General features: G+C 33.1%; 2 protein-coding genes across 2 annotated transcripts in view; one reads left to right on the forward strand and one right to left on the reverse strand.

Moving 5' to 3' along the window:
- The window catches only part of LOC130452990 (kinesin-like protein CG14535), a 252562-nt gene that overhangs the window by 64743 nt on the left and 168603 nt on the right, over positions 1–19216 (reverse strand). The gene's annotated exons all lie outside the window — the stretch shown is intronic.
- Positions 6493–18651, forward strand: LOC130452991 (juvenile hormone epoxide hydrolase 1-like). Its single transcript, XM_056792559.1, has 5 exons — positions 6493–6703; positions 12278–12653; positions 13378–13752; positions 15738–15972; positions 18441–18651. The coding sequence occupies exons 1-5, from the start codon at positions 6527–6529 to the stop codon at positions 18643–18645; spliced, it is 1368 nt and encodes a 455-aa protein (XP_056648537.1). The 5' UTR covers positions 6493–6526; the 3' UTR covers positions 18646–18651.

Here is a 19216-nt window from a genome sequence, read left to right on the forward strand (position 1 = left end):
ATGTTAATCAACATTTTGCAGTACTTCGCTTTCAGAAGAAAACCTCTCGGATTAAGTCAAACCTTACCAACAGAAGTCAGCTTGTAAGGGTTGATACAACAATATCAAACCAATTGAATGTGGTGTGCTCCAAGGCTCAGTACTATACCCTATTCTGTATCTTCTGTTTATAAACGACATCTAGACATCAGTGATGTCTAGTTGCAGACGATACTAGTTTTTATTGGAGTAACCCTGATCCCACGGCACTTGATAGGATCATATCTAGTGACCTAATCCTCCTAATCTTGTCTTTCTCAACGTTTCTAAGGCTATAGTTATATCATACTTTGCAGCTTTTTTTGAGCAGTTGCCATATCTAGCAAAAACACAGGATTTCCTTCAGGATGCTTTTTATTTATGAACTGCATCAATCTATATTCAACACACTCTTTTCTAGAGTTACCAGAAGGACAAATGTATGCTGAAGTTTTGAACAGTTTGTGTCTTGTGACTTTTGACATACATTTCTGAATCAACTAATAACTCTCATTAATCTTCATTTCACTACCATAAGTAAATTTATTGTTAAATGGATCAGAGGTAGAAGACAATGTTCACAGGAGATGATGTTAGCAGACTCAAGGTATCTTGTCTTTGGCAATGATTGGGACTGAAACAATAGAAGTTATTGAAAACAGCCTTCAATCTTTTTTTCGTATGGATTGAACTCGAGCAACTTTCCAAATTTCTTTTTTATAAGATATAAAAAAAAGTTTGCATAGTGGACTTGTTAGATCAGCTGCGCAATTGTTCAATACAAATAGTGGTACTTCATCTGGGCTAGTTGTTTTATCAATAATGAAGCCTTGACTGACTGGTTTTATTACAGACCAGAAAGATTTTGATCCATTTGGGCAATTATATAGTTCCTCACAACCATCTATGGTTTGCTTGCAGGTATTTCGCATGAAAAAAAAGTTTATACGATTTTCGGCAAAAGGTTTTGAGCACCATTTACATTAAGCAGTATTTTTGCTCAAATGTAGTTTTTATCAAACCATGGGTTGTTGTCTATAAAGCCCTTGAAGGGGTGAGAAATTTAGGTTTCCATACCTGCCAAGATTACTTCTGCAATCTTGTTTGGACACACTAAAATGGTCAATGGAATAGAAGCAAGCATCATCCAAAGGAAATATAAGAAAGAAATCCTTTAGATGCTTCCATTTGACCGTTCTATAATCCCAAACTTCACGTGGCTTTGGTGGATCCTGAGTTTGGATTTCCACTTGAGACGTTGATGTAATTTGTCAATGATCCGATGTTCTGTGCTGTTTATTGTATCCCTCTATACTCAATACACTGATGTATAGCAATAATTTGTCTTATTTCTCATACCTTTACCATCCAATACTCAAACTATATTTTCCTAATTCGTTTGTATATTCTTTCTAGAAGTTTGGATCCTCCGAGCTCTGCCATATCTCATATTGATCACGTGGTTTCCCATTTCTTATTTTATTCATGATTTTCTCAACTTCTTCGATTGTCATTTCTTCTAATGAGTTTTCTTGAGTATCCTCTTGCTATTCTGAGTCCTCTTCTGTGCTTGGTTTAGTGAGCAAGTCTTTAATTATTAATAATTATTCTTAAATATTCTGAAACACGTTTAAATAAATAATCCTGTTTTAAATATTTTGATTCCTTAATTCGGTTATGACTTCTGAATTTGACTAGCTGGAGGGTAACCTTGGACGTGACGTCTTATGACGTTTAATAAGCGCGTGTTCACTGACCAAGTCAAACAGGTGGGTTCGACGTTGAGGACGTTCAAGTAGATCCATTTTCTATTATTATGAGGCAATACGAAGGTCCAAAGCACCAATCCTAAGAGGAATAAGGTGAATAGATTTTCTGTAAACCCTGAGATTCTCAGTATTTCAGCAAGAATGTTATTTCTCTTCAATTCCCTTAGTCGCTCCAGCCCGAGCTCATGGATGCTTTTTAAAATTGGAAATTTTTCCAGGCCTTATAATTTTCTTCCACTAGGTCAATTAGTAAGATCTTCCTCCGTATGTTAATAAGAGCTTGGTAGTCTCAAAGGATGTGTGACGTTTCACAGATATTACTGGGTCCCATGAATCTCTGTATTTCCTACATTAAACCGCTCAGGGATTTGTCTCAGCTAAGAAAACTTTAATCTATCTTAATATAGCTGGACTAAGAATACAATGCAGTCCAAAGTCTTTTTACCAGCTATTTCATTTTGTGTCTTGCGGCATTTCAAAATATTACAAAGAAAAATGGAATGTGGAAAATGCGGAACCTCAAAAAAATTAGTTTCCACAGTCTATTCATACTATTTTGATCATCTAAAACTTTTCCATGAAGTAAAACAAATTCACGTCTCTTTGAAACTGCTTAAGATTCATTTCTGTGGGGTTTTTTTGTAATCAGAGGAGCACATATTTACTAAAATTATTCAAAACTATCTTTTTTGGTTTTGGTACGCCCATGAAATTATCACTACGACCCTTAATCATGCAACATACCGAGTTTGAATTCAGCTGATTGATCTGTTTACTTATGATTAACAAAACAGTAATATTTTTTCTAGATGATCTTCTTGCGGAGGGTAGAGTTTTGTTTATAGGGTGAATCATGATGAATTGTCTTTAATCCGTCGAAGGTTTTGCATGCAAATATTTGAGATTATTAAATACCATCACATATAGAACTGATTCAAAATAACATCATTTGGTAACGTAGGAAAATTTTAATAGGAAAACATGATTGAATTGTGCAACGAAAATGGAACAATATCAATTGGTCCTTCTAATACCATCCAGATGTTTATACACTCCACTCATACAATTACCAACAGCTGGAATGAAATTTTAAATTCGTAACTTGTATGATGACAATATTCCTGAGAGGAATGATACTTTGACAGACAATCATGTCCTCGTCACCAGGAGCACCTCAATGGCGATGGTAACCACAACTCTGAAAGAATCCATTTAGTCACTTCTAGTTTATTCTTTGAAGAAATTAAGTTCCTATCGACGTCTCACTTAATTCGAATAATTTCATAGAACCTCATTGTTGCTTCTAAAACGTACTCTATCTACATTCTACAACTAAAGCTTGAAATTAAAGTAAATCCAATGAATTTGTATTTATAATATTTTTCAAATTTGCTGGTGAATTTACTGATGTCTTTTGAACTTCGCTTTTTATCCTATATCCTTAAATTTTTTATACTTCTGTCTAAATTAGTATTTTCTAGTTATTTGGGGAACTGAATATGACCGTTTCGTGGATGTTATTCTATTAATAGTGAAATAGCAGTGAATCGTATAAAAAAATTAATAAAACGTTTTCCATTACATATTATCTTTAGTAGCAAATCAAATATTTGCAAGAAATTGATAATTTTTGTGGATCTCACTGTGAATATGCCAGGTCCGGCTCTCCAGCAACGCAAAGTCAGGAAATTGCATGTAGAAAATGCCAAAATTAGGTGCTAATTATGTGCCAAGTTCAAAAATTACGTGCTGTGTAATTTTTAATTAATTTCCGTCATATAACGAATCTAACAATCAGATATTTCAAAAATTAAGAGCAATACCAGATCAGGTATCAAATAAGCAGGAACATTAGGTGCTTGTGGGAAATTTATATGAAAAATTACTTGTTACTACAATGAAAAAGGCAAAATAATCTCAACATGACTTTTCGATTAGATTATTAACAATTAATGTCAATTACTGAGACAATTAGCTGTACGAAGGTCGCGATACCAGTACATCAACATTTGTTACAAAATAATCTGATGAAACTTGTTCAAATTTTCGAATGATAGATAAAATATAATCGGAAATTACGTACAACAGAGTCGGTTTCAGTATTAATCACTAACTATATGGATACGATTTGAAATATCATCGGTTTAATTTAAGAAACTCCCTAGTCCGATTTTCACGATTTATCAGGTTTTTATATAAATATCTTTGTTCAATACCCTTTAGAGGTCATAACTCTTTGGTTACAACAATATCTATCGGAAAATCGCAGAACTTTCTAAGTCGTTGCGTCTCTTGAAATTACTCAAAAGCTTCTGAACCTGCATTTTGCATTCGGCCGTCATTGTTTAAAATGTGCTTATGATTCTGAACTAAATACTATTTTTTTTCTCAATAATACACTTTTTTGTTCTCAAGATGTACGAGGGCACGAGAAAAAAAGAATTTATAAGATCTCTAGTTCAAATGGAACTTATGGTAGATCAATTTTCTTCAGAATAGATAGTACCCCAATTATTGTAAAAAAATAAATTTATTACTAATGATGATGAAAAAATAGAATCAAAGAAAAAATTATTGCGTTGAGCTGAATTAAGGAAGTTTTTGAAAGAATTACCAAAAATAGAATCTCATTATTGTAAAGTTTCATCAAGTAAAAAGTATTTGAAAACAATTTGGTGAAACAAAGGTAAATTGTACAAAAATTATGTTAAATATCATGCAGATAAGAATATTAAGTCTTTTTCTTTAAGAAATTCTCATGAAAAGTTTGCTTCAAATATTCTCCAAGGAAAAATCTTCTAATTTTCTTCTTCACTCAATTATGATTAGAATGTAGTCAGAATTAGAAACAAACAGAACCTAGTCTCTAGAATTTCTTTTATTTTGGTTCAAAACCTATATGATTATAATAATATTTTTTAGTAAAAATTATTGTGAACAAGTCATTACCAACTGTAATTATTGGTTATTTAAAGATCAGTTTATATAATTGGTATATCGCACTTCAGGTTTTTAATCCCTCCTGCAAAATGAGTCAAAACTGAGAAGGTTTTAAATGTAAGCCGATGATATGCATGAACAATCAATGGCTCAATCAGTATTAGCAATGCAACAGGCTAAGTGTATGTTTATTTTATCCAAAGTTCATACTAAAAGACAAGATGAAACCCTACAAACTTTGAAGAAACTAAACCAGATCTCGTTCATTGTTGTTTGTCAATTGATCGGGTCGTAGTCATTCGATAGGATTCTTTCTATCATTGTGGAAAGCATTTCATTATAAAAATAGTTTATTGGTATCAAACTTCAGTACAAAATCCGTGTAAGTGGATAAATAGTTGATAACTGCCCAAGTATAATTATTAAGCATCTAAAATCTATTTATACAACTAAGTAATTATCACGGAAGAACGATCAAAACGTGGTAAGTTGTTATAAATCACATTCCCAATTGGAGATTTCCATCGAAAATATATATACAGGGATAAACATTAAACATTTTGAAATAATTCATACTAAATGAATCGACTTACACGACGTACACCACATCACTTAAAACTTGGATTTAAGTTTTGAGAAATATGCAGAGCTGAAAACGACTAATGAAATGCTAAAAAACAGAACAAATAAAATAATTCCATCAAAAAACTTCTATTCAAAATCTTCCTATCAAAAGTTTTCAAATATTTTGGAATTGAGCTGGAATTTCTGGAAGCGTTAATGATAAACTAAATACATTAATTAAAATGGGCATTAATTGATACAGTTTCAAATCACTTCTGTAATTTCTTTTGATAAATTAATTTTGACGCTGCTTTTTTTTAGGTATCCAAAGTAAAAAATCTAATACAATTACAAAAGTAGGAAAAAATTAAACATACTTCTTGACTACTACCACAACCAAAATGAAATTAGCTATAGTACGTTGGCCAACAATGTCTGTCAATCCTTCAAGAGTATCCAACTCATTTTAGACCTAGTATATTCAAAAATTGTATATACCATCCACAATATTCAAGGGTTCTTTGTTCTGATTGATGTTTTTAGAAATTTCGATCTAACATTCACTATAAAGAGAAAACATCCGATCATTGTATGCAATTGAAGGGTCATGTGCTAGACATGATGTTTTGTAATCTGGTAACATCTATTGTAGATGGTAATTCGTTGTGAATTGAATTATAAAAGCCTTAAAAAACAGTTCAAGTTATGTTTCATCTAAAACTACATCCAACTTCTCACATAAATCGTCTCTCAAAAACTCTTTTATTTATTCAAAGAGTTTTTCCTCGTTCTATTTATAGTCCGTATCTTATACTTAGTGAATTTCTGGTTTCTAATTATGGAATTGCTGATGCAAATTGATTGAATAGCTGAGATCGTATAGGGTGAAAATGAAATATGGAGGAATTTCTAGTAGAATTCTGTTCTTTTAGATGAAGAAGGATATTTCGTATACCTTTTCATAAGTTTTTCTTTATGATTCAGTGTGACTTCCAACTGATTTTATATGAAAAAACACCTATCACGAAGATTCATCACGAAAAAAAGATTGATTCATGAGAAACCTAGTTTTATAATTAATTTTGATCGGTAAATTGTATTGTTTAGTAGTACTTTTATACATAAAGCTATGACAATATTTCAGAGCCACACCTGTGAAGCAAGGAAACTAACTGAGTCCTTGAACACAATATTTATCAGCTTTAAAACATATTCGTCAGTATCGTTTGGTTAACATGGGAAAACTAGGAATATTTGTGTTATTAGTATCAGTTTTCGTTGGTTATAAAATAAAGACAGTTCTTGATCCTCCTCGTTTACCAGAAAAATTGAAAGAAACTTGGTGGGGACCAGGAAATCCAGATTCCGTGAAAACTATAATCAAACCGTTTACTATTAACGTGTCTGATGAGGTAAGCTGGATTTAGTCATATTGAAATCATGGATATCTAAGATTCATGATTTATGTTCTTTAAGTTATTAGGTTATAACTAGTTACTAAATTTCCATTATTATCTTAGGAAAATATTAAAAATATTTTTCTTTAGATAGTTACTATAAAATCTTGAAATCAAAGTTAGGTTAACTCAGGATCTATTTTGAAAATATCAAGATTTGTTCAACTTATATGCCATTTACAAAACTAGTAAATAAATTATGGAAATTGAGACATTTTAAACATGAATTCAATAAAACGTCTTTCTTCTATTCTGCATTTGATACATAAATACGTCCGTACCAGACAAGTTGCTTAGTCTGTATTCTTTCAGAAGTAGTGTTTACTAGACCTTTTCTTTGTAGAATATCTTCATTGTTCAAGCTCTGTTCTGCATATCCTGCACAATTTTCTTCAGTATCTAGGTATTTGTTGGCAGCACTCGCATTCATGGGTTAGAATGTGCTTCACTATCACTATATTTCGTAATTTTTGTCGTTTTTTCTTCAGAAATAATACTTTCTAGGTATTTAAATTGTCTACATAGTCTAATCTGTAGTTCGGGGTTTCCTTTTTCTCATCATATGATCATCATCGTCCTCATCGCAAGCTGTAACAGCTGTTAAACACTTATCGTCTATCTCAATTCCCTTTCTTGTAATTTCAGTTCTTCAACCAATCAGAGCTTCCTGAAAGTATATTTCAAACAATGCTGCACCCTGCAGCCTTGTCTCAAATTTTTCGAATACGAGAATGGTTGTTAGTTTCACTACACATTTAGAATTTCTGTATATATTCTGAATAGGTCGAACATAAACATAAAGCTTTTTCGAGATCAACAAATCACACTGGAATTAGAGCCCTGCAACTAAACTTTCGTATTACATTGATGATCTTTCAATCTATTTTCTAAATAATGAGATGTCCGACTTATGTCAACAGTAACAGAATCATAAGAAAGAGACATGAAAATGTATCTACAAATTTCTTCTTTATCATGAGAACGTGCCAGACACTTTTGATCTCTAAAAATCAAACCTGATCTACCTCAGTCACCAGATTCGATACCACGTCTTTTTGATTTTGAAAAAAAAAGATTCAAGATTAAAATTCTGTAATCTTTGTACTTAAATTATATTTGTGTTCACAAATTCAATTTAAACGTTCAATATTGATGGCTTCCAAATAAAAGTAAACAACGTGGTATCTTCAATCTTGAAACATGCTGTGTAGATTGTGTATTTTTGAAACAACTTCCGATATCTCTAGGTCAAGACTAGTACTTCTCGAATCATCCCTGTAATTACATGTTTCTATTAATTTTCCAATAAATTTCTTGTTCATTCAAGGCATCATTGATCTCAGAAGCCATCTACCGATACTACGAGCATCTGTACGAAAATATCCTCATATAAATTGCGACATACGGTATAACTCCAACTGTGAACACAGTTTTTATCTCTTCGTTTTAGTGAATCGTGACACGTGCTATTCTAAAAGAGAGTTACCGGTAAGAACCCCATTTTATCTCGTATCCTAATCGTAATTAGAATTTAAGCCTCAACGTTCCCGTTGAATCTTTGAATCTTCCATAATCAACCTCCAGAATTTTATGTATGCTGGATACTGAAATAACGGTTGTTGGAAAATAATTGATGGTAATGATCAAATTTGCCTTAAAGCGAAGTATCTATTAAGTGTCAACTGTGAGAGGTTCAATATATAACCTCAAAAGTATGTATTGATTCATAAATTCATTAATGACTTTGATTGAAGTGAGGAAATTCTGTGACTGATGACGGCATTTTATTTCACATACAGACCAGCGTCAAAGTCGGTAATTGCCTATCCGAACCTTCTATCCCTCTAACCGACATCCCAAAACGGTCCATCCTAACCCCACTTCTTCATCTATACTTATTAACGTCCAATTCCACGATCCTCAATTACCAAAAGACTCAAACCATCGTCTTCAAACAACCGAATTGCCAGCGCAAATATCTTCAAACTTTCGCTTGGGACTTTGATTTTCCTGTAACTTGCTTAACCGGTTTAGTATCCAAATGACCGACAATTAAGTATAATGCGACTGCAGCCCTCCATTCAAATTAAAAGTAAAACAACAAAAAAACGTATATCTCTAATCTAGAAGAGCGTTTCCACTTACACCAGAACTCCTTTTTTTTCTGACCAATAGTCGTTCGCTTTTCCTCCTTTCTAGCCAGGACAGCAAACACAAACCCACGCAACCTTCACAACCCCCCAGCCCTGCAGAGGAGCAACCCACGTTTGAGGTTCAACCTTCACTTGTAAAATTGAACTCTGGGAAATTTAGAAACAAGTAGTATTAAAGTATATGGCTATTTAGTTGTAATCTTTCCAAAGAACTAGATAGTCATTAAAAGACAGATATTTACTCGGCATCAAGTCACAGAATAAAAGGTTGCGCTGAACGAAATGCAGTGAACTTCTTCAGTTAATCACGCCACTGCTTTAGACTATAACGAAAGTCATTGTGAATCTAAGAAAGAGCTCGTAGAATATAATCGTGTATTTCAGATGAATAATAAAACTGCAACAATGTGAAACGAGTTCATATTCTAGCCATCCCTGTCTTGTTATTATTATAAGATCGGATCTGTCGAGGTGCCTCATAATCTGATTTGAATAATTAAGTAAATGATTAGTAATTATCTAGATTAAGTAAACCCCTCCGATTTCGTTAAAATTTTAGTTTGTTATAGAGAAAATTATACTGAAAAATTTGATGTATATGTTGGGCGCGGAAATCATCCCTTCATATGGTTTTCAGCTTTGAAGTTCCAGAAAAAGAAAAATAATTTATTCATCATAGTTTAGCTTCGCATGTCTTCATTACCTAATGATGACATCATGTATCATAAAATTTGCAGAGAATTTAGTCTAGTTTATTTACATACCACTATCGATTGTTATTTTTTATAGGTGTTTGACTATGAAAAAGATAAAATTCTATGACTTTCTATGTATTACTGTTTATTGATTGATATTCAAAGCTAAACTATAATGTATAAATTATTTTTCTTTTTCTGGAACTTCAAAGTTGAAAAACTATGTGAAGGGATGATTTCCGTGCCCTACATTTATATATAAAATTTTTCAGCATAAGTTTCTCTATAACGAACTAAAATTTTAACGAAATCGGAGGGGTGTAACCTGGTTAGGTTATGTTAGGTTAGGTTAGGTTAGATAAGGTTAGGTTAGGTTAGATAAGGTTAGGTTAGGTTAGGTTAGACATGTGAAGCTAAACTATGATGTATAAATTATTTCTCTTTTTATGGAACTTCAAAGCTGTAAAACAATGTAAAGGGATGATTTCCACGCCCTACATATATGTATCAAATTTCTCAGCACAATTTTCTCTATAACAAACTAAAATTTGACGAAATCGGGAGGGTGTAATCTAATCTAGATAATTACCAAATGATTATGACAAAATTGCTTGATTATACTTTTTGTGTGTACTACATATAAATAATTATGAGTTACTTAAACATCGTGAATATTATTTAAATAATTAAAGGAGATACTTGGAGTGAGAAAAGAGAAAATGTAATTTTAAAATTTTAACGCATCTCTGAACGTCACCCCTGACAAACATTGCATGATAATTTTCCCAACTAATTAGTTTACAAGTTTCCGAATACTAATACTTGTACAGCAAATTCCTTGAAAGATGACATTCAAAATCTTGACATCTACCCTCCATATTATGAGAAACTACTTCGTAAGAAATTGTGAGAGGCCATTAGAAAGAACAATAAATTCTAAATGAATTTTTAGATAGATATTAACAAATATACACTTTTTGTTTGCTGATGACCACATTTTCTTTCCTGATGACGATTTAAGTGGAGGATAAGATTATCCACGAAGGGATAGAACATTCAAAGGAAGCGTTGGCGTTCAAAGACAAAAACTCAATCCAACCCAACCAAACCTAGCTTCACCTAATCTAACTTAACGTAACTCAACCTAATCTATCTTTCAGAACTTATCAGTATCGTTTCCATATCATTTAGAGTCCTATATATTCATACTGAACCGACGAACCGACATAACATCTTTCATTCCAATTTGTGGGACATACAAAGAGAAATATTCAAGAAAGAAATAAACAACATACTTACTGCTAAAAACCTTGTACATACCCTACAGACTTCTGACTACTTTTGTGACGATGATGAAAGATATTTTTGAGATAAAGGGATTTAAACCCAACTCAACTTAACCTAACTCAACTCAACCTAATCTAACCTAACTTAACCTCCTCTCTGGAATTTTCAGAAATAGCATTCGGTGTTAAAATCATAGTGGATTATAAGATGGTGGTGTGATATTTATTGATATCCAATTGAAAAACTTGAATGAGAATGATTGCAATTAATCATTGTTCAGTTACAATCATATTTCAACAATGGAAAAATGGATTTGATCCAACAAATCGATTTGGCGAGCCAAATAAGAGAAAAGCGTTGTAGGCTTTCCGATTTCCATGAAGCTAGGGATGCAATAATCGAAAAACATCCGCGATGCTGATATTACAAGACTCATAAATCCCCACAATGAGGAAGACAAACATAAGGCAATGACATGCTCAATGCAGCAGTGGTCGCAAATTTTTGTAAGACAAACAATGAACTCTTAAAAACCCTCAACAAATATTGGTCGACAATTGAATATTATTTGTGGTAGATTGGAAAAATTGATAGATGTAGATCATTCATTGTCGTTCTGGAGAAGATTGTTTATTTTAATGCTGAAACCTGGACAAATTATTAACAGGAACGCTATTCACTAAATCCTACCATATTTACTAAGTGGCAAAAAACCAGTAAATGTGGACGGTGTTCAAAATACCACCTCGAGATATTCGAAAACAGATTTTCAACGGTTCAACATTGGAACGTTGAACATTATATGAAAAAATATAACAGGTGGAGAAATAGTGATCAATTTGAAATGGAAAATCCTAAGGGATTTCTGCGCATAACGCCAAATATCTTTCTAGTTCTCTCATTGGTGAAGTAAAAAAACAGAGAATACAAATCGGCACTTCATTAATCGGTTTACTCCACAAGAACGTGAAATAATTGTTTTCTTTCCTCACGCAGATGTTTCAGCTGGCCAAAACCAACTGCGACATTTGCCACTCGTATTGAAGAGATTGGTGAAACACGAGATATTTCCAGGATTCGCAGTCGCTCTGTTGAGGTGACCAGAACATCGACTAGATGTCGTACCAATTTGAAAAATCTACCAAAAATTCACATATAAACTCTCCAATTGATATTGTGTACTTTTTATCATATTTCAATCATTTATTTTGATAAATCACTCAAATAAAGTGTAAAGGAGCTGACTTACATCATACATTGAAAACATTCTGTCAGTATAGAAAAATTTTGTGCCTTTAGGATTGAATTATGGTTTTGAGGTTGAGGTTGAAATTTCGAATTTGAATTTTGAGCAGTCGAGTTAAGTTTTGTACAATTATTTGTGCTTGTTTCAGGTTTTGAAAGATTTGCAGTACAGATTAGATCATCATCGACCATTTACACCCCCACTAGAAGGCATCCAACAACAATATGGGATGAACACCAATCTTTTAAAAGAAATTGTGGATTATTGGAGAATGAAATATGATTGGAGAAAACAAGAGAAGTATTTGAATAAATTTCCACAGTATACAATTAATATTCAAGGATTGGATATTCATTTCATTCATATCAAACCGATTGTACCGCAAAATATTAAAAAAGTACCATTGTTGATTTTACATGGTTGGCCTGGTTCTGTGAGGGAGTTCTATGACATTTTACCGATATTGACAACACCGCAAGAAGGAAGAGATTTTGTCTTTGAAGTAATTGTACCTCATATTCCAGGTAAATTTGATGAACTTGGTAAAAATTGGGATACAGATTGAGATTGAAACTACGTCCACTGAGAATTATACCTGTATAGTATAGTAATGTTTAGACAACAACTTTAAGGAGTTCCACCGCACTGTTACAAGATATCGATGGATTGGTAGAAGTTCAGAAGCTCCGATTCATTGGCCTCCTCGGTCATGTGATTTCAATCCCTTGGATTACACAGTTTGTCTTGTTTTGAAGAAAAAGTTTATGTTACAGAGGTTAATTCACCCCAAGAAATGAAAGAGAGAAATCAATATCTCTTAAATGATCCCATAGCTGACTCCTAACTGTTTGGAAGATTAATGGAATATTTTGAGCACCTGCTCCAATTGAATTTTATGTTACTAGCTTTTTTTCGAATTCTCATTTGTGATTTTTTGTTTAATTGATACATTTATCATCACTTCATACCAGCATCGGTTATTAATTCATAATGTTTAAACGAAAATATTCCTTAAACTGTATCGAATTTTATCAAGAGTACCTTTTGCTTATTAAATCTTATACTGACAAAGTTATGTTCAATACAACTTGGTACGAACCGTGTAACTAAAGCCCTCTATTAGAGTAAGATATAAAAATAAATTCATCGGATGTATCAGTTTCCAAAATATATTTATAAAATTTCGATACAATCGAATGGAATTTTTTTCGTCTAAACTCAATCACGACTATCTCTATATTTTTTCAGGATATGGTTTTTCAAAACCTGCCATCAGACCAGGCCTGAGTCCTGATAACATCGCACTTGTTTTCAAAAATATGATGCACTCATTAGGATACCAGAAATTTTACATTCAAGGAGGGGATTTTGGAGCGATCATCCTCAGAAATTTAGCAGTTCTCTATCCCGAAGTAGTACTAGGATTTCACAGTAATATGTGTACTGTTTTGACACTAAAGAAATACGTTAAATCATTATTAGCTAGTATCTTTCCGTCTTTTCCTAGTTGGTATGTTCGACCAGAACATTATGATCGAGTGTTTCCTGTGAAAGAACGTTTTTTTGATACAATTCGAGAATCAGGATATCTTCATGAACAGTCTACGAAGCCAGATACATTAGGTAAGTTGAGTAAGTTGGAATATATACTTCCATACTGACACGCGTTTCGATAACCACGTTACCATCTTCAGAGACTGAAGGTATAATAAACACAATCAATTTTGCATTAGAGCAGGTTAAACACGAATTCTCAGATGTTTTCTGTCAATACCCAGACCCAATTGTAACTTTTGCATCGATGAGCTTCCAAAATTCATCAAGATCTATATATTTTTCTATCTATTGCTCAGAATTCGTGGAGTAATTGATAAACTACAGTATTTTGACGTGTATGAGATCTTTGCTCACCAATCATAATATTTCCAATCCTCATACCCTACCGAGATGTGGAAAAAGTTCTCAAAGATTTGGACATCAATAAACCATTTAAGTCCTAGCCATAGCAAAGATCATGAAGAAGGTCGCTAATCAGCAAATCTTGAGTCTACTAACATAATTAACGACCATGAATACAGTTTTTGTGATCATAGATTAACCTGACCTTTATCAACTACGTATAGGCTGAAGCTATGGAAAATTGGGAATTCAGACCAATCGTACTTGACAAATCGCATGCCAAAATAAATGAAAATCGTACGGTTTGTTGTTTAATGAGTTTAATACAGCTAAGCCCCAGAATACTGTCATAAATATTCCGTCACCATCAACGCACATTAACTTGTTGAGCGTTGAGAGTGGGAGTCCTGTTTATAGTCCTGAATCAGCAAATAGAGCAGTTCGACTTATAGGCGATCCAAAGTGAACCAGAAACTTTGAAAGCTTAGATCAGGTGGCTGATCTGACTCTGTTTTACCGATTGCACAAGACCTATTCGTCAACCAAACGTAGTTCATGAACAACAAGTTTGCTTTTCCTCGAAGAAGTTCAAGCCTGTGGTATCAGCTACCAAGTCTTTGACGAACGCTACAACCTACAAAAGTTCAAGATCAATATCTAAAGGCATCTCCACACGACATGCACCACTCGAACTACTCGAGTGTATTTGTTGTTTCACATGACAAAAATAATAACATCACCAAATCTTATATCAAACTCATAGTCGATTTGAAATATTACATCTCACTATATGTCAAACATTTAGTTATGTTGAATTCCACTACGATAGTTATCCTGTGAACTCATAGCAACCACGGATGTCCTGAAAGCCTCTGAAAATTAACATCAGCGAACAGGCTACCAAGGTGCGCTACCAGAAGCTACCCAGATGATGGAATAAAACTGCCACAAGCCATAGAAATTCAGAATCCTTATTATGCCCTCTTAAGGGAATACTTACTTGACAGGAAATATGTGAACGTTTTCAACAGTAAGGCATAGAACTAAAATAGATCCAAAAAGGCGAGTTAAGTGGAGGAGTTTTCAACTGCCAGGAAGGACACATCCTACCTCGAAGAATATAAGCTTAAGATAGCTGCACAAGATAATAAAATAACAACAGTGTAAACATCTGCACAGGCAGTGCAGCGACATGTCCGTGGATTTAAAGTTCATTATATAAAACTAAAATGCACTCAATTTGATGGTAGAGCTGCTCTAAATTCCTGGTTATAAGGAATTCAATGCAATGGAATTTAATATGTCATGGTGAAGGTAGGAATCACCCAATCATTAACTGATCATGAAACTGCAGCGAAAATTCCCTATTCTTTGATTGAGGAACATATTAAGCTGTGTAGAAGGAAAAAATCGGAAAGATACATATTTTACTATAAGGGTGAATCCCTAAGATTAAGCGGAAATGATTTTTAGAGATGTATAGGACAGTACGGTGGAATAGAAAAGGGAACTACACATCTGCACGTATCAAACTATTGTGAACATAAAGAACATAAGCTGGTGACGACCGGAAGATTCTAAGATTCTAGAAAACCTCCATGAGCTAGGAACAGCGTGACTTAGGTGATTGTGAAGGTAAACAGATATTTTATCGGAATAATTTGAAAGCATTTGTTTAAAGTATCTAAAATTGGTTTGTTTTATTTCAGGAGCTGCTATGAACGAATCTCCGATAGGATTAGCTGCATATATACTGGAAAAGTTCACTACAGGTACAAATAAGACATGGCAAAACCGAGAGGACGGTGGACTCTTAGAATATTTCACATATGACGATTTGCTTGATAACATCATGATTTATTGGATAACCAATTCTGCTACGACTTCGTTTAGATTGTACGCGGAAACTTTCAACCGCGCTGTTACAGAAAAAGGAATTTTGGGGTGAGAAAAATTTTCTTGTGTCCTACTCAAGTATTGATCTTTTTTTCTTAAAGTTTCCAATCAGTTTTAACTCGCTTTTATACTTTTCTCACATTCAGAGACCGTATTCTAGCAGGTTGAATTGCGTGAACCGTGTTGGAAATTTCTTGAAGTTTCAGTTTCACTCAAGTGAAAAGATGATTGGGCTGGATATTCGTTCATTAATAAATATTTATCTTCATCATCCCAGCCGGATACAGGAAATCATTGATGTAAACACTGGACTCAGTCCTTTAACGTAGGATGAAAAAGTAGAAGAATAAGAAGTTTTTCTCATTTCTTTTTTGGTCAACTAATAGACACTGTCTTAGTTTATTTACATACTATACACTGCATTGCACTTATAATAAATCACTATCAATTGAATAATTTCTGCGATTACTTTAGTAATTCGTTCTAATCACTACGACTATTTACTTAAAACTGACTAAACTGCGCTACAAAACTCTTTATATTTAAATCAAGAGTTTCCTTAAAGACTTTTTCGGACTCAACATAAAGAAACAAAACAAATAAATGAATAGACCTTCCTACAAATTATTCAAAAAAACCACGTGCTATACAAAAACTAGAGATCCAATGAATCAAAGGATAATCCAAGCAAGGAATTCCATGTATTGCATGGTATTCATTGGAAATTTTATCTTCAACAGATCTGATGAGATGAAAAAGTTCAAATATTTCGAAAATTCTGTTTGTTACATGATAAGAGAGATATTCTAATTGATTCACTAAATGAATGGATGAGGGTGGAGAAGCTGCAAATGAAAATTTGTGAATGCTACTAATGATTTTGTTTCAACAATTACGAACTAATATTTTTATAAAAAAATGAGCTCAGATGATCCATTGAATTCGTTAGACAATATATATTGTAGGAAAACTGTATCAATAATGAATTTAAGTTGACCCAGATGATGATGGGACAAAACTTCGAGAAAATGATTGATGTGAGTGAATTTGCCATGGACGAAGTCGAAGTAACATCATAGAAAAGGTTTTTTCATCACATACACACATATACATTTTATGAACACTGGGTAAAGGTTCGCGTTTCACATTTTCTCAACAAATATGTTTATATGAAATGAGTATGGTGATAGTAATCGTAGTGACATTGGTTTTTGGTAACCACGCCCAAGTGTCCATAAAACGATTACCAATGAAGAAAACGTGAGAATAATTCACGAAATCGTAGTGGCAGTTCATCTACTGTGCGCGAGATGGTGGAAACTTATAAAAAACTTATAAAAAACACGTGGATGAATTTATAGGTATCAACAAGCTGATTAGTACAGCGTTTGCTAACTCTGAACAACAAGTGCAACCGTGTGACCACGTCAGAGCAAATGGGTCCACGAGAACACACTAGAGACTAACTTCTGATGACACACTTGCCTTGAAGGATGAGGTTATTATTGCTGCAGTATAAATCTTCCGTAAGCTCAAGGGGATTATTTAAGAAAATTTTGTTTATTCATTTCATAGACGATAGAGAAGACCTAAATTGCTGAATAAGGAAGAGCAAGATCAATCCTGAAGACCTAGATCAAAAAAGGAACGCCCACATCATGATTAAATAATTTGAGACCGAACAAGAAAGATCAAAACCAAAATTCATCATTAATAAGAAACAAGAAGACCCAGGCGCAAAAGAAAAACTAATGTTATGTCCAAAAACAGGAAGCAAGACCAGTCTAGTACCTAAATAAGTCAAGACATAATAAGCAAATCCGCACAATCAAGACCAAAACCAAGATCAATCTTAAATAAGCGAGACCAAGACCCAGAGCGATAGAGAAGACCAAAATCATTGCTGAATAAGGAAGAACAAGATCAATCCTAAATATTCAGACCGAAAAAGGATGCCCCACATCTTGACTCTTATGGAGGGCGCTAGTTACATGGTTAGTAGCAAGTAGTATTGAACATAACATTGAATATAGCCAAATTTTATGTTTACCCAAACATCAATCAATTTTACACCAAAATGGTGATGAAACTCGTTTTCAGAACTTTTTTATTTGAAAATTATCAATTTTCTTCAACGCTCTTTATCTTGAATACGGGTGGCGTTAAAAATATTTCTTTACTGATCAAACTCCAAATAAATTTCAGTTTTCTATCTATCCTAGAGACGGGATCTCTATTTTTTGAAACACCCTGTATAATTTTTAATTGAATAAATATAAAATGAAATCTGAACTGTAACTTCTCAATAGTTTATAAAATTCTTTTCTCTGAGTTTTTTTTATATAAATCTACAAAATTCAACCCAACTACCCTAATGTTTCAATGATATGCCTAAAAGATTTTTATCTTTGTTTAGGCAGTTAATTTTTAGTTCGCTAGATTGGTCGAGTTATGTCTATCTCTTTATATTAGAAAATATGAACAAATAAACTATTTTAGTTCAATTTTTGTTTTAGACAACCAATACATGTACCCACAGCATGTTCCAGATATTCGAACGACTTTTATACACCTGACGGTATGCTGAAAGATATTTTCTTGAACCTTGTACATTTGACAGATTTTGACGGAGGACATTTCGCTGCATTCCAGTTACCAAAAATTTTTGCCAAAGATGTTTATGATGCTGTTGAGAAATTCGAAGTAATAAACAATAAGTAAACAATCGATTTTGTAAAAGAATTCTTACCCTCAAATTCTTATTTTCATCATCATTATTAATATGAAATACAATCTGATAAGTACAGTTATGAGTATCAGATAATTTAATCTACTTGATGGTGTATTTATTTACGTTACATACGATTCAAACACTTCCACGCAGTTGATGTTTTTTAAATTCATCCCTCACTTTGACGTTTTGAACAAAAAACACAAAAAATGTTCACAATATGCTTTGGAATGATTCTAAACCATCAATTGAAAAGTGATAATAAAAATTGATAAAATTATCATCCTGCTCAAATTCTGAAACTCCCTGTTGAACAAAATTTGCATTCAGTTATCCCTTTCAAAACTTCATTGCTCACAACATTAAAATTATTAACCAAGTATTAAACGAAATTTTGGGGTATCTTGTAAGTAAGTGAAAGTACAACCAAGACTAGAGAGTCAACGTAATACGTTGGATGTAGTAGAAGAGATTTAACTAGGTAGTAATTAATTTTCTACCGCGAAGGGGTGCTGAAATATTTTCTTCGTAAATACCGCCCCTTGTCGACGGTGCCCTTAT

The sequence above is a fragment of the Diorhabda sublineata genome, chromosome 2, assembly GCF_026230105.1.
Source record: "Diorhabda sublineata isolate icDioSubl1.1 chromosome 2, icDioSubl1.1, whole genome shotgun sequence".
In the NCBI taxonomy this organism is placed as follows: Eukaryota; Metazoa; Arthropoda; class Insecta; order Coleoptera; family Chrysomelidae; genus Diorhabda; species Diorhabda sublineata.

Bases quoted from the DNA above. Each gene is read 5' to 3' on its own strand.
- LOC130452991 (XM_056792559.1), top strand. From the start codon at position 6,527: ATGGGAAAACTAGGAATATTTGTGTTATTAGTATCAGTTTTCGTTGGT. The intron at 13,753-15,737 runs GTAAGTTGAGTA...GTTTTATTTCAG, and splicing joins TACGAAGCCAGATACATTAG to GAGCTGCTATGAACGAATCT. The intron at 15,973-18,440 runs GTGAGAAAAATT...TTTTTGTTTTAG, and splicing joins ACAGAAAAAGGAATTTTGGG to ACAACCAATACATGTACCCA.